Source organism: Ictalurus furcatus, chromosome 13, assembly GCF_023375685.1.
Source record: "Ictalurus furcatus strain D&B chromosome 13, Billie_1.0, whole genome shotgun sequence".
NCBI classification, from domain to species: domain Eukaryota; kingdom Metazoa; phylum Chordata; class Actinopteri; order Siluriformes; family Ictaluridae; genus Ictalurus; species Ictalurus furcatus.
The window spans coordinates 3,926,887-3,942,481 of NC_071267.1; the positions used below are offsets into that span (position 1 = coordinate 3,926,887).

The window sequence follows — 15,595 nt, forward strand, 5'->3', positions numbered from 1 at the left end:
CTGTAAAGTGTTCCTGTTCCTTCAATAATATTTAGTCCATGAATCAGGAATGAACAGCAGCATTTGAAAGAATTTTACATTTTATATTGTGCTCAGTGATTTTGCATTAAAACATGTTATTACTTTGTTTATTAGAGTCTGTGGCCTCTGTGTATCAGACAGAGCTGAAATCCAGCCTGAGAGAGAAGTTTAAAAGAATTAATGAAGGAATCTCACAGCATGGAAGCTCAGCACTTCTGAATGAGATCTATACAGATCTCTGCATCACAGAGGGTTGGAGTGGAGACGTCAATAATGAACATGAGGTGAGACAGATTGAGACAGCGTCCAGGACACCAGCAACACAGGAGACACCCATCAAATGTAACGAGCTCTTTAAAGACAAGTCCATCAGAAGAGTGCTGACTAAAGGAGTTGCTGGAATTGGAAAAACAGTCTCTGTGCAGAAGTTCATTCTGGACTGGGCTGAAGGAAAAGCAAATCAGGACGTCACCTTCATGTTTCCACTTCCCTTTAGAGAGCTGAATCTGATGAAGCAGAGAAATCTCAGTCTGATGGAGCTTCTTCATCACTTTTTCCCAGAAATGAGAAAACTAGAATTACTAGACTCCTACACAGTGGTGTTGATCTTTGATGGTCTGGATGAGTGTCGACTTCCTCTAAATTTCCAGAAGAATGAGAGATTGTGTGATGTGACAGAATCAGCCTCGGTGGATGTGCTGCTGACAAACCTCATCAAGGGGAATCTGCTTCCCTCTGCTCTCCTCTGGATAACCTCTCGACCAGGAGCAGCCAATCAGATCCCTCCTGAGTGTGTAGACCAGGTAACAGAGGTACGAGGCTTCAGTGATCCTCAGAAAGAGGAGTACTTCAGGAAGAGGATCAGTGATCAGAGCCTGGCCAATAAAATCATCACACGCATGAAGTCTTCAAGAAGCCTCTACATCATGTGCCACATCCCAGTCTTCTGCTGGATCTCAGCCACTGTTCTAGAGAGAATGTTGAGTGGAGAGGTCCCCAAGACTCTGACTCAAATGTTCACACACTTCCTGATCTTTCAGATCAAACACAAGGACCAAAAGTACCATCATAAATGTGACCCTGATCCTCAGCAGACCAGAGAGAGTATCCTGGCACTGGGGAAACTGGCTTTCCAACAGCTGGAGAAAGGAAACCTGATCTTCTATGAGGAAGACCTGAGAGAGTGTGGCATTGATGTTGGAGAAGTTGCAGTGTACTCAGGAGTGTGTACCCAAATCTTCAGAGAGGAGTTTGGGCTTCACCTGGGGAAGGTGTTCAGCTTTGTACATCTGAGTGTTCAGGAGTTTCTGGCTGCTTTATACACATTTCTCCGCTTTATTTTTAGAAAGACAAATGTGTTAGTGGAGCAACGCACTGGCCGTTTCCATTTCTTCAGCAAGTCAACCATGTCTGATTTCCTCAGGAGTGCAGTGGACAAGGCCTTACAGAGTGAGAATGGACACCTGGACCTATTCCTCCGCTTCCTTATGGGTCTCTCACTGGAGTCCAATCAGACTCTCTTACGAGGCTTAATGCCACAGACAGGAAGCAGCTCTCACAGCAAACAGGAAACAGTCGAGTACATCAAGGAGAAGATCAGGGAGAATCCATCTCCCGAGAAATCCATCAATCTGTTCCACTGTCTGAATGAACTGAATGATCATTCTCTAGTGCAGGAAGTACAGACTTACCTGAACAGAGGAGGTGACAGTCGTCTCAGGGGAACCAGACTCTCTCCTGCTCAGTGGTCAGCTCTGGTGTTTGTGTTACTGAACTCAGATCAGGAGCTGGATGTGTTTAATTTGAGTAAATATGACCAATCAGAGGAATGTTTTCTGAAGCTGCTGCCAGTGGTCAAAGCCTCCAGAAAAGCTGTGTGAGTATTTTTATTTATAAATGTATTTCTGCATGGTTTGTTATTTTAATGAAACACTGAACTGCACTGTTTGGATTAATGCTTGTTAATAGTTACTCTAATCATCTTTAAACAAACCTCTGGTACTGTTACAGAAGATTGTTTCACTTTTTACACTAACACGTTACGTCTGCACTGAGATCTGGGCCATATGGACAAAACCTTATATCCCCATTTATTACCTTTTCTCTAAAACTGATGAAAATGATCTCTACAAAATAACTGCATGTATTCATGACTGCTTTTTGATCATTTTGTGACCTAAACACCAGTGAAAGGCACTTTTTCTTTTCTCCTTTTACTTGAAAGAGACATTGAACAGAACTTCACAATTGAGAACAAGAAAAACATAACACTGTCACCAGAGGAACAACATGAATACAACATGTGACATTGTGTATGGGTGTGTGTGTGTGTGTGTGTGTGTGTGTGTGTGTGTGTGTGTGAGAGAGAGAGAGAGAGAGTTAAAGGTACAGGAGCAGTCTGGCTGTGCAGCTACAGTACATATTAATTTATTTTAGACATTTTAAAGCTCACACATCTGATGTTATTTTTATTTATGCTATGCTAACAGAAAGAATAAGTTAATATTACCTGTCTTACATTTTATTGTCTGTTTCTGTTCTGTTTCACCAACGAAATATTTCCAAACAAAGCCACAGCACGCCCTGCTCCTTTTTGTTCAAACGGGAGATTTCTTATTTATTTTATTTATTGTTTAGTTGGAGACCTTTTAACACGTACTTTCATTTAAAAAATGGTTTCAAGTTTCAATTATAATAAAGCATTTGTTCAAACAAGAAACCCTCTGTTTTCAGTCCTTTAAGGACCATTGTTACTGATAATAATTTATTATTGTTGATATTATTATTATTATTATTATTATTATTACTATTATCAGTAATAATTATCCTTAAAGGAATGAAAACAGAAGGGTTTTTTGTTTGAACAAATGTTCATAATAATAATAATAATAATAATAATAATAATAAGAACAAGAATAAATAAATAAGTAAATAAATAAATAAAAATAATAGTACTGATGTGGTGTCCTGTCCTCTGATTTCTGTGTGCAAGAGAAACACACTCACATCTGTTACATGCTTAACTTTAGCTGGATTATGGCTGTGTTTGTGTGTTTAATAATAATAATTTAAATAAATGAAAAAATAGCACTAAATGTTCACCCCCATACGATTAATCGGATGAATTTAACATTCATAATAAATAAAAGCTTAACTTAATTTAATTTTAAAATTAAAATTTTATTTAATTAAAAGAATAATATATATTTTGGTGTGTGTCTGTGTGTATTGGGTTCTGTTCAGTTTTACATATTTGGACAAACAGTAGTGTAAAGTTTTAGTTTTAAGTTTATATCAAACTGGCGATTTTATTTTAAAAAATTTTAAATTAAAAAGTGGCACTGAAAGTTCGCCCCCATACGATTAATCGAAAAACAAACAAATAAATGAATAAATAAACAAACAAATTAATTAATAATAAAATAATAAAAAATAAATAAACAAATAAATAAATAATCGGCCAACTAGTCGATTGTGAAAATAATCGTTAGTTGCAGCCCTAGTTTTAAACTGCGAGTGGTTTCAGTTTAATATGTTGTAGGCTCATTTATTGAGTCTGTTTACATTGAACCTGTAACAGGATATAATAATATTGGGCCTGTTTTTGAAGCTGCAGTTGCTTATTTTCTCATGAGACTTGGCAACACTGAGGTATCCGTGTGTTGTATATTAGCTCCAATACTCGACAGTGGAGGTGGAGGTGGATACGGTTTTCTTGAAGAAGAGGAGAGTTGCTCTCTCTCATAGCTAGTAGAAAATAAGTGCAGTTTACCACAGTGACCATAGCAAAACAAACAAACAGCTGAATCAAGTTAGCTAGCTACCTATTGAGCTACTGAAATGTCTGACCTGTTTAACAGGAAAAAAGCATCTCAGTCTTCAATCCCTCCAGATCTCTGAGTTTTCGCCACCTCTCAAAAGCCACGCCCATATTTATTCTCGTTTTAGCACGGGCTCTGTCGCTTTCCCTTTTTGACTGCAGGCTCTCCACAGTTCCAGGTTTCTTGGCTTTGACAACAGTTGGTTCCCCAGATGTCAATGTAACCATGCCAAAACTCATTTCAAGGAGGTGACTTCAGCGGCTACCTCCCACCTCCCCACCTCACGGAGAGATAGAGGTCGACTGTAAAGCCCGCCTAATGAGAAAAGTGATAGATTAGTTAGCACAAAGAGAGACCAATCAGAATGCGCGCTGTGTCACTCTTACCACATCTGCCACTTGCTTTCTCGGTTTACTGTCGTGGAAATTTAGACAAACACCAGTAGACTCGTCCTTTCAGATGAAGTAGTTTTATTACAGAGAGATGAATACAGGAAGAATGAGCACGCTCGTCCAGTGTTGATGCTATTTCCCCAAGCTCCAGCTCAGTCCAGAACTCCTCCATAAGTGCCTGATGAATGTGAAAGTAGAGGACAGTGAGGTGTTGGTGGAGAAACACTGGGTCGAGGGTCAGAATAAAGAGCAGATAAAGCAGCTATGCACATACATAAAGAGCTAGCTCTTGTGCTGAGTGGCCACGCCCATTTAACTCTGATCCAACACCTCATCAACCTTTTCTCTCAACATCCTGTAAATGTTCCATAACATTATATTTTAATTTGCACATTAAAGAGTTCTTGTGTAAATGCTCCTACACACTGTTTATGAAGAAATTAATTCGTATCCAGTGTGATAAATGAGGCCCAGTGTTTTATATGAGTAAAACATTCAAGTGTGTATTTTATATGGTGTGGATTAGCATTGTTTCTGCTGTTGAGCTTTGTTTTTCTGTGTGTGTGTGTGTGTGTGTGTGTGTGTGTGTGAAAGTTAGATTAAGCTCCAAAGAACAATGACCTCCAACAGTTTTAGCGTCTCTGTGAAACTCAGCTTTGTGTTAATGCTGAAATATCTACATCACTTCTCACATCAGAACAAAGTACATTTATTTCTACAGCGTGTAGATCAGTGTACATTACACACACATTTACTTTAATAACATGCCAATACTAGTTTATTGTTTATACACAGGCTGTTCATTTTATATTTTTATCCTGACATTAGAAACTTGTATTCAGGTAAACACTTTATTTCCCACCTGATGGAAACACCTCATTTCACAATCAGATAAATAAATCTAACACTTCATCATTTCTCTTCCAGGCTGTGTGAGTGTAATCTGACAGAGGAAAGCTGTAGAGTTCTGTCCTCAGTTCTCAGCTCAAACTCCTCCAGACTGAGAGAACTGAACCTGAGTGACAATAACCTGCAGGATTCAGGAGTGAAGCTGCTCTCTGCTGGATTGGAGAATCCACACTGTACACTGGAGACACTGAGGTACACACACACACACACACACACACACCCCAACAACAGTAATAATAATAATAATAATAATAATAACTTTATTTATATAGCACATTTCATACATAAAATGCAGCTCAAAGTGCTTCACAATGGAAAATCAAATAAAATGATGAATATAATATTAAAGGAGACCTATTTTAAGCCTTTTTACAAGATGTAATATGAGTCTCAGCTGTCCCCAGAATGTGTCTGTGAAGTTTCAGCCAAAAATACCTCACAGATCTTATACCCTGCTATAAATGCCCCTTTTTGGGTGGAGGAAAAAACAGGCTGTTTTGGTGTGTGTCTCTTTAAATGCAAATGAGCTGCTGCGCCCCGCCCCCTTTCCGGAAGATACCAGCTCCTGCTTCCGATACTACATTAGCTGTGGAATCTGCTAACAACCTTATTCTCAAAGCAGCCTGGTGTAAAATGATTCACAGAAAACCTACACAGTTTTCAAAAAGACGATCACCTTACTGTATTGTACGGAGACCCCTAGTGTCAGGTAAGACAAAAAAACAGCCGTGTGTAATCCGTGCCCTCGGTTTTGTAAATAGTACCCTCGGTTTTGCAATTTGTGCTCAGTTTTTCAATCCGTACCCTCGGTTTTGCAATCCGTACCTTCGGTTTTGTAAACCACGCGCACCGGGTTAAAGTTGGGTTTATATCGGACATTCGCTGTACATTTGAGTTTCCCTCTTCTATTTCTCAAGAAATTAACACACAAAAAGGACATAATGTGTATTGTCTTAATAATGTGTATTGAGTGGGCATAGAACCAATACAACTGAATATTTTTTTTTAATTTTCTCTTGCGGAAATGGAAACAGGCTTTATGAGACGCAGGTCATCAGCGCAGTCAGTAAGGGGCCGTCTAAAAAGTGCATGACTTGGGCAACTGTAAATAAGATTTTTATATGGCACAATGAGTTTATATGTGTAGTATAAAGGTATATCATTAATAACATATATGCTATAAAAAATTCTTTATCCATACTGAATCCTACCACTGCAGTAAGTTAGATATCCTGTGAAGTACACGACTATAAACTTAGTAGAATCTTAAACAGTTGCCCAGGGCATGCACTTTTTAGATGGTCCCTTACTGACTATTACTATAAGGCGCTGATGACCTGCATTTCCCAAAGCCCGCTTCCGCGGACTTTAACGGGAACATTTAAAAAATATATTCAGTTGTATTGGTTCTATGTCCACTCAATACATAATCCATTCATAATCCATTAGTTGGCAGATTATTTTTCTGATTAATCGGATTTGGGGTTGGGGGGGACTTTCAGGTTAGTCAAAGTCTGTGTTCCATTTGAGACGATTTTACATTTCTAAAATTCATACACTAGACCAGTGGTTCTCAACATTTTGTGAGCTTTGGACCCCTAGCATATTTTGAACAATCCACAAGGACCCCCTCACTCCACAACAATTATAGGCTATATATTAAACAGTCATTTCTATATATGTTACTTTATTTTATTCATATTTAACATTAATAATAAATTTAATTTAATTTAAATGAATAAAATATATTCTGGTGTGTATCTGTGTGTATTGGGTTCTTTTCGGTCTTATATATTTGGACAAATATTTTTTATTGGTAACACTCAGTTTGTGGATTTCATTTTAAATAAATGAAAAAAAAATGCCACTGAAAGTTTGCCCTCATACGATTAATCGATTATTAGCAATAAATAAATAAATAATCGTTAGTTGCAGCCCTAGTTTTAAACTGCGAGTGGTTAAAAACAAATAAATGAATAAATAAACAAACAAATTAATTAATAATAAAATAATAAATAAATAAATAATCGGCCAACTAGTCGATTGTGAAAATAATCATTAGTTGCAGCCCTAGTTTTAAACTGTGAGTGGTTTCAGTTTAATATGTTGTAGGCTCATTTATTGAGTCTGTTTACATTGAACCTGTAACAGGATATAATAATATTGGGCTTGTTTTTGAAGCTGCAGTTGCTTATTTGTCTCGTGAGACTTGGCAACACTGAGTTATTCGTGTGTTGTATATTAGCTCCAATACTCGACAGCGGAGGTGGAGGTGGATACGGTTTTCTTGAAGTAGAGGAGAGTTGCTCTCTCTCATAGCTAGCAGAAAATAAGTGCAGTTTACCACACTGACCATAGCAAAACAAACAAACAGCTGAATCAAGTTAGCTAGCTACCTATTGAGCTACTGAAATGTCTGACCTGTTTAACAGGAAAAAAGCATCTCAGTCTTCAATCCCTTCAGATCTCTGAGTTTTCGCCACCTCTCAAAAGCCACGCCCATATTTATTCTCGTTTTAGCACGGGCTCTGTCGCTTTCCCTTTTTGACTGCAGGCTCTCCGCAGTTCCAGGTTTCATATGAGTAAAACATTAAAGTGTGTATTTTATATGGTGTGGATTAGCATTGTTTCTGCTGTTGAGCTTTGTTTTTTTTTTGTGTGTGTGTGTGTTATGTGATTTGTATGTGTGTGAAAGTTAGATTAAGCTCCAAAGAACAATGAACTCCAACAGTTTTAGCGTCTCTGTGAAACTCAGCTTTGTGTTAATGCTGTAATATCTTTGCTTGGATTTTTCTCATTTGTAAGTCGCTTTGGATAAAAGCGTTTGCTAAGTGAATAAATGTAAATGTAAATCTACATCACTTCTCACATCAGAACAAAGTACATTTATTTCTACAGCGTGTAAACAGGAGATTTCTTATTTATTTTATTTATTTTTTAGTTGGAGACCTTTTAACACATAATTTCATTAAAAAATGTTTTCAAGTTTCAATTATAATAAAGCATTTGTTCAAACAAAAAAAAAACACCTATTTTCATTCCTTTAAGGATCATTGTTACTGATAATTTATTATTATTATTATTATTATTATTATTATTACATGGTAAACTTTAGCTGGATTATGGCTGTGTTTGAGGTCAGAGTTCTGATATTTCATCATTTCTCTTCCAGTCTGTGGGGGTGTAATCTGACCGAGGAAAGCTGTAGAGTTCTGTCCTCAGTTCTCAGCTCAAACTCCTCCAGACTGAGAGAACTGAACCTGAGTTACAATAACCTGCAGGATTCAGGAGTGAAGGCGCTCTCTGCTGGACTGGAGAATCCACACTGTACACTGGAGACACTGAGGTACACACACACACACACACACACACACACACCAACAAAAGTTATAATAATAATAATAATAATAATAATAATAACTTTATTTATATAGCACATTTCATACATAAAATGCAGCTCAAAGTGCTTCACAATGGAAAATAAAATAAAATAATAAATATAATATTAAAGGAAACCTATTTTAAGCCTTTTTACAAGATGTAATATAAGTCTCAGGTGTCCCCAGAATGTGTCTGTGAAGTTTCAGCCCAAAATACCCCACAGATCTTATACCCTGCTGTAAATGCCCCTTTTTGGGTGGAAGCAAAAACAGGCTGTTTTGGTGTGTGTCTCTTTAAATGCAAATGAGCTGCTGCGCCCCACCCCCTTTCCGGAAGAGACCAGCTCCTGCTTCCGATACTACATTAGCTGTGGAATCTGCTAACAACCTTATTCACAAAACAGCCTGGTGTGAAATGATTCACACAAAACCTACACAATATTCAAAAAGACAATCACCTTACTGTTTTGTGCATAATAAAGGTGTGTTTTCGGGTTAAAAATAAAAATGACGACATAACTCTGGCACTTTAGCCGCATTAGCCATGGAATCTGCTAACAAGCTCATTCGGAAAATCGATTTGCAAACATTCCAAAAATATAAAGTGTGATATTTCCATCTTCTGGATATGAAGCTGGATCACGAACAGTGGGAACTGATCCATGCTTGAGAATCAAGTTTTTATCAAATCCTGCTTTGTATTGACCCTCGTTCACAAAGCAGTCTGGTGTGAAATGATTTTAGGTATTTTGGAGCACATTTCCTTCAAAAATAAAACTTCACTGCGTCTTCAGTGTCTCTGATGCCGGGAGTACATGACGACTCATGTTCATTCTTAGTGTGGAGAACATGGCAGATTGTGTGCAGCTCAATCAGGGGAGGAGCTATTCTAATAGGGCAGAGTCCCTGGGCGGGGCTTGTTCCAACGTGACGTCACGTTAGGGCGAAAACAAAAAAGGCTCATTTTGAGACTCTGTTTATGATTTATTGGGAATATAAAAAAGGAGTGGGTGGATTTTTACCATCGTAGGGTGGTTGTGTACACATTCTGCCGACACACATTTATGTTCAAATACCATTTAAAAGAGAGAGAGGTCGACTGTAAAGCCTGCCTGACGAGAAAAGTGATAGGTTAGTTAGCACAAAGAGAGACCAATCAACACCAATTTAACTCTGATCCAACACCTCATCAACCTTTTCTCTCAACATCCTGTAAATGTTCCATAACATTATATTTTAATTTGCACATTAAAGAGTTCTTGTGTAAATGCTCCTACGCACTGTTTATGAAGAAATTAATTCGTATCCAGTGTGATAAATGAGGCCCAGTGTTTTATGTGAGTAAAACATTAAAGTGTGTATTTTATATGGTGTGGATTAGCATTGTTTCTGCTGTTGAGCTTTGTTTTTCTGTGTGTGTGTGTGTGTGTGTGTGTGAGAAAGTTAGATTAAGCTCCAAAGAACAATGAACTCCAACAGTTTTAGCGTCTCTGTGAAACTCAGCTTTGTGTTAATGCTGAAATATCTACATCACTTCTCACATCAGAACAAAGTACATTTATTTCTACAGCGTGTAGATCAGTGTACATTACACACACATTTACTTTAATAACATGCCAATACTAGTTTATTGTTTATACACAGGCTGTTCATTTTATATTTTTATCCTGACATTAGAACCTTGTATTCAGGTAAACAATTTATTTCCCACCTGATGGAAACACCTCATTTCACAATCAGATAAATAAATCTAACACTTCATCATTTCTCTTCCAGGCTGTGGGGATGTAATCTGACAGAGGAAAGCTGTAGAGTTCTGTCCTCAGTTCTCAGCTCAAACACCTCCAGACTGAGAGAACTGGACCTGAGTAACAATAAACTGCAGGATTCAGGAGTGAAGCTGCTCTCTGCTGGACTGGAGAATCCACACTGTACACTGGAGACACTGAGGTACACACACACACACACACACACACACACACACACACACACACACACACAGAGAAAACAGAATTTTAATAAACACAGCTACATCCAGTTTCCATCTGTGGTGATTGTCATTGTAGTGATGTGATATATTGTCATTGTTGTGTGTGTGAGATGGAGAGTAAATGTTCTCTATATAAAGATTTTGTGTAGTTGATGTTTTCAGAGCTAAAACTGAGTGTGTTAAGTGTGAGAATGTTTTTGTTTTGCAGCATGTATAACTGCAGTATTACAGATGAAGGTTGTGCTGCTCTGGCTTCAGCTCTGAGGTCAAACTCCTCATCACACCTGAGGAGAGAACTGAATCTGAACGGTAATAATCCAGGAGAATCAGGAGTGAAGCTGCTCTCTGATCTACTGAAGGATCCACACTGTAAACTGGAGACATTATAGTGAGTTACTGACTTACTGTCTCTTTACTCTACTCTACTCTATCATACTGAATAATGTGTGTGCGTGTGTGTGTGTGTGTGTGTGTGTTGGTGTTTATGCTGATGTTGTGTGTTTACACTGATGCTCTTCTGTCTTTCAGCATTAAGGATAATAAACTCACCAGGACCGGCGTATGACAGGAGTCTCACCTCAAACCTCTTCTCCAGGATAAAGCAGTTTTGGTGAAGAGTTAGAACCCGTCCCACATTTACAGCAGTTTGGGAGCTGAATCATTAAAGTTAAAGGGACAGAGCAGATACAAAGTCAAGAACAGGCAGAAGGTCATACACAGGAGAAATCAACACAAATAATGAAATATCTGCTGTAACACCAAAAGTATTTGACCTCCATTTATACCAGTTCCTGAAGGCACTTGGAGACTTTGATCATTCACCGTAGGACCAATTGCACTTACTCAGTAGCAATACTACCCCCTGGCACTTTAGTGTATTGTAAGAATCATTTTCATGGTTGCCGTAAGATTCAGGATGACTGGTGCTCTACTGTGTTTGAGATTGTAGCCTACATTGATGAAGTGGGAACGCTGTATAAGATCAGACCACATGGAGAAGATGGACCCATTAAAACTGTCCATTGCTCAGAACTTAAACCTGTTCTTACCTGGCAAAAATATTCCAGGTAAACCGATGGGTCAGGTCTACTGGCCCTTTCCAGAAGGGCCTAGAATTGGAGATTATTCACAAGTGGCCATAGTCCACACGAGAACGGGTATAAGGAACTCTGAGGGTCAAGTCCACGTTGATTCTAGTTCTCAGCCCTCAGTGCTTTAGTCTAGTCCAACAGGGGTACAAAATGATTACTCTCTTATGAGTACAGATTCATCTTTAGCGTCTCAACCCCAGGTGACCACACGAGAGCAAGAGTTGAATTTAGAAACTTCTCTAGATCTTCCAATAGCTCAGTCACTTGATCAGTCAGGAATGGGTTTAGTTTCTAGGACACCCTTTAGGCATTCTACTCATGGGACTCTCAGTGTTCACCGGGATGGTGACCATTAAAGGTAGGGGTGAATTTGGCAAAGTTGGTTGGAGGTGCTGTTGCGCATGCCCACTAGAGGGTGCACTGATTCTTTATACACATCACTTCCTGTCTTTAGAACCATGTCCAGTACTTGAATCCTTTGCTACACTGTGATTGTTGGTTGCTGGAAGAACAAGTTCTGTTGATGGCAAATGTGTGTTATGAATGTGCCAACGCCATTTATACCTACCTGGACAGGCTATTACTTCGGGGGTTTGGTAGCGTGTGGTCATAATTTGTCTGCATCGCATTAATTGTGTGTGGGTGTGAAGATGAAAAAAAACCCAACAATACCATCAAACCCATATGTGCTTGTTGAATATACCATTATGTATTTAGTCCCCCTTTGCTGTTATAATAACCTCCACTCTTCTAGGTAATCTTTCCACTTTATTTTGGTGCATGGCCTTTGGGATTTGTGCATTTGAGAATGCATTTCACCTCCTGAAGAGGAGATTAAAGGGGGAAACCCCTCACAACTAACAACAACTGAAAGAAGCTGTGGTAAAAGCCTGGAAAAGCATCACAAAAGAAGAGTGCAACAGTTTGGTGATGTCAGTGGATCAGCCCTTGATTATTTATTGCAAGAAAGGGATATGCAACCAAATAGTTTTATATACTTTGATTTCCTTGATGACTACCTGTTCCAATATTTTTTGCTCACCTCAAAATGTTCTAAGTTGTTTAACACATCTAGATGTATATATCAGGAAATTAAAGCTTCAATTTTGATCTATTGTCTCATTCATCTTTTGAACTCAAACCCAAATCTCTTCAGCGTATAGCAAAAACAAAAGAATTCCAATACTTTTGAAGAGGACTGCATGTATGGCAAGGTTGACTGACTGAAGACAGGTGGGGCTGATGGCCACTGATTATGATTAAGACAGTGCTCTCTGCTTCCCTCTAGTGATGCAACAAGTCAGTTGTCTACTTACACCACAATCCATTACAAAACAACAGACTCTCATTCCTATTTGGTGTTCAAATCTTCACAAGGAAATATGCAATGACTTTTACAACTATGGATCCACCACAAGAACATCATAGAGCTCCCAACATGCTTCACAGCCTACAGACATGGAAGCCATGAACTACACTTCCAGAACACACACTGCCTCTTTCTCAATCACCGGAATTCTGATCAGGCACACCCAGAGGTGTATCTACAGGGCAAGCAAGGTAGGCAATTGCTTGGGGCCCCACATACTGAGAGGGTCCCTGAGGGTTGAAAAAATGAACCTGTTAAGATTTTGCTGATACTGGAATCGGAATTAAATTCTTGGACCCATACTACTGTTACCTTCTCAGTACCGAGTTTGGGAAGAAATCACACAGACACAGAGTTCAGTGAAAGCTTCTTAGTTTAATGCTGAAATTATCAGAGTATATATATATACACACAGAAAGGTGGAAGAGTTAGATCATTGCTTGACTTAACTAGTTGAAAAGTTTTTCGCTATTCTTCAGTTTATTGTTGTTATTGTTCAGTTGCAAACATACAGCTGTGTATCACCAGCATAACAGTGGAAGCTAATTCCATGTTTATTAATAATTTGCCCTAGAAGTAGCATATATAAAGTAAAAAGCAGTGGGCCTAAAACAGAACCTTGTGGAACACCAAATTTAACCTCTGTCAGCATTTACATCTACGAACTGATAACGATCGGTCAGGCAAGACCTGAGCCAGGAGAGGACTGTTCCCTTAATACCAACAACATTTTCTAATCTATCAAGGAGAATCGTATGATCTATAGTATCAAAAGCTGCACTAAGGTCGAGTAACACAAGCAGCGAGACACAACCCTGATCAGAGGCCAGTAGTAGGTCATTTACTACTTTAACTAACGCTGTCTCTGTGCTATGATGAGGTCTAAATCCTAACTGATACATTTCATGAATGTTGTTCCTATGCAAGTACGAGCATAGCTGCTGTGTACAACCTTTTCTAAGATCTTAGAGATGAAGGGGAGATTTGATATAGGTCTATAGCTGGACAGTTGACATTTTAATCAGGGGTTTAATAACTGCTAATTTAAGTGATTTAGGTACATAGCCAGTGCTAAGGGAAGAATTGATTATATTTAGAAGCGGTTCAGTTACTCCAGGACAAATCTGTTTAAAGAAACATGTAGGTACAGGATCTAGTATACAAGTTGATGAATTTGCTGAAGAGATTAATGAAGCTAGTTCGGTCTCTCTAAGGGGAGTAAAACATTCTAAACATTGATCTGATATTGCTATATTATCATCTATAGCGTTAGTTATAAAACTGTCTGGTTTTAATTTAATAGCCTGAATTTCACATCTAATATTTTCAATCTTACCAATGAAAAATTTCATGAAATCTCCACTGCTATGTAATGATTGTGATTGTGTGTTTCTTTCTGTAGTGGTTTTATTCCTAGTTAATTTTGCTACTGTGTTGAATAGAAATCTAGAATTGTTTGTTATCTCCTATTAAGGTGGAGAGAGAGACTTTTCTAGCATCACTAAGTGTTACAACCCGCTATCTTGGGGAAGGTTTTTTTTTTGTGCTGTGACATTTTGTGTGCAAGTCCGAACTCCCTCCCAGACTTTCCAGCCTGCCTTGCTCCCACCTCCAGGATGACCTCACTTATTGGCGGCCATTTTCAAAGAGGAAGATGGAGTGAGAAGTGGTGGGATGTTGGAGGTGTTTGGTGATTTGTTGTTTGCCCTTGTGGCTAAATTCTGTATTTTGACTGTTGTTCTAGTTTCGACTTTGACACTCTTCACTTGTGTGTGTGTGTGTCTATATATATATATATATATATATATATAGGGGGGTTCGTCCTCACTGGAGCGCTCATCTGACTTACCTAAGGAAGCGAATGGAGCTTTAATGTTGTTCAATTAAGTGAAATACGACCCTTTTCCTCGGCTGTCGTACACCACACACATTATTTATTATTATTATTATTATTATTATTTGCTGTTTGTTATGGTTCCTCCGCTGTGCAGCCGCTAGCTCTGTTAGCTAAAACGCCGCTTATTTTGTGAGGCAAATGTAAAGAATATCATCAAACTCGCTCTTGCCTTTTACAAGAACGCTGTAATTACTTGAGGAGACGAAAATAACAGAAAATAAATCGCGGTTTAAACCATTTCACCGGCGTTAAAGCGTTTAACTTCCTGAACAAAGCTCCACAAACATACAAGCTTTTCAAAATCCCCTCCGAAATGTCATCCGCGGTTCAATCCCAAAATCACACATCTAGTGCACTATGGAGGGTGCGGAAACCGTTACTGCAGATTTCGTGAAGCGCATGAATATAGGGAAGAAAGATTGATTCGGGATTGAGCCTCGATAAGGTGCAGTGTTGTATAGTATAATGTAGTAGTGGGTCAGTGTGGAGCGCCCCCTGGCGGAACGGAGCATGCGCACTCACTGAGTAACACTGAGGGGAGAATACTGTCACCATACAAGCTAACTGTACTGTATATAATAAATCGGATGAAACATTTAATTAATTGTTAAGTAAATATTTTAACCCATCTCATTTCTTACACATTTTCATTACTGCCTTTTTTGTTCTTAAATGAGTAACAGGGTTGAGTTTTTAAGCACACTATTGAGCAAATACACACGTTA

General features: G+C 38.5%; 1 protein-coding gene across 2 annotated transcripts in view; it reads left to right on the forward strand.

Moving 5' to 3' along the window:
• Window positions 1–15,595, forward strand: part of LOC128616750 (NLR family CARD domain-containing protein 3-like) — a 76,391-nt gene that overhangs the window by 30,907 nt on the left and 29,889 nt on the right. For both annotated transcript variants that reach the window (XM_053639543.1, XM_053639544.1), the window contains exons 6-10: window positions 136–1,897; window positions 5,162–5,335; window positions 8,316–8,489; window positions 10,300–10,473; window positions 10,722–10,750. In XM_053639543.1, coding sequence (XP_053495518.1) covers window positions 136–1,897; window positions 5,162–5,335; window positions 8,316–8,489; window positions 10,300–10,473; window positions 10,722–10,750 — 2,313 coding nt within the window. The remainder of the gene's footprint in view (window positions 1–135; window positions 1,898–5,161; window positions 5,336–8,315; window positions 8,490–10,299; window positions 10,474–10,721; window positions 10,751–15,595) is intronic.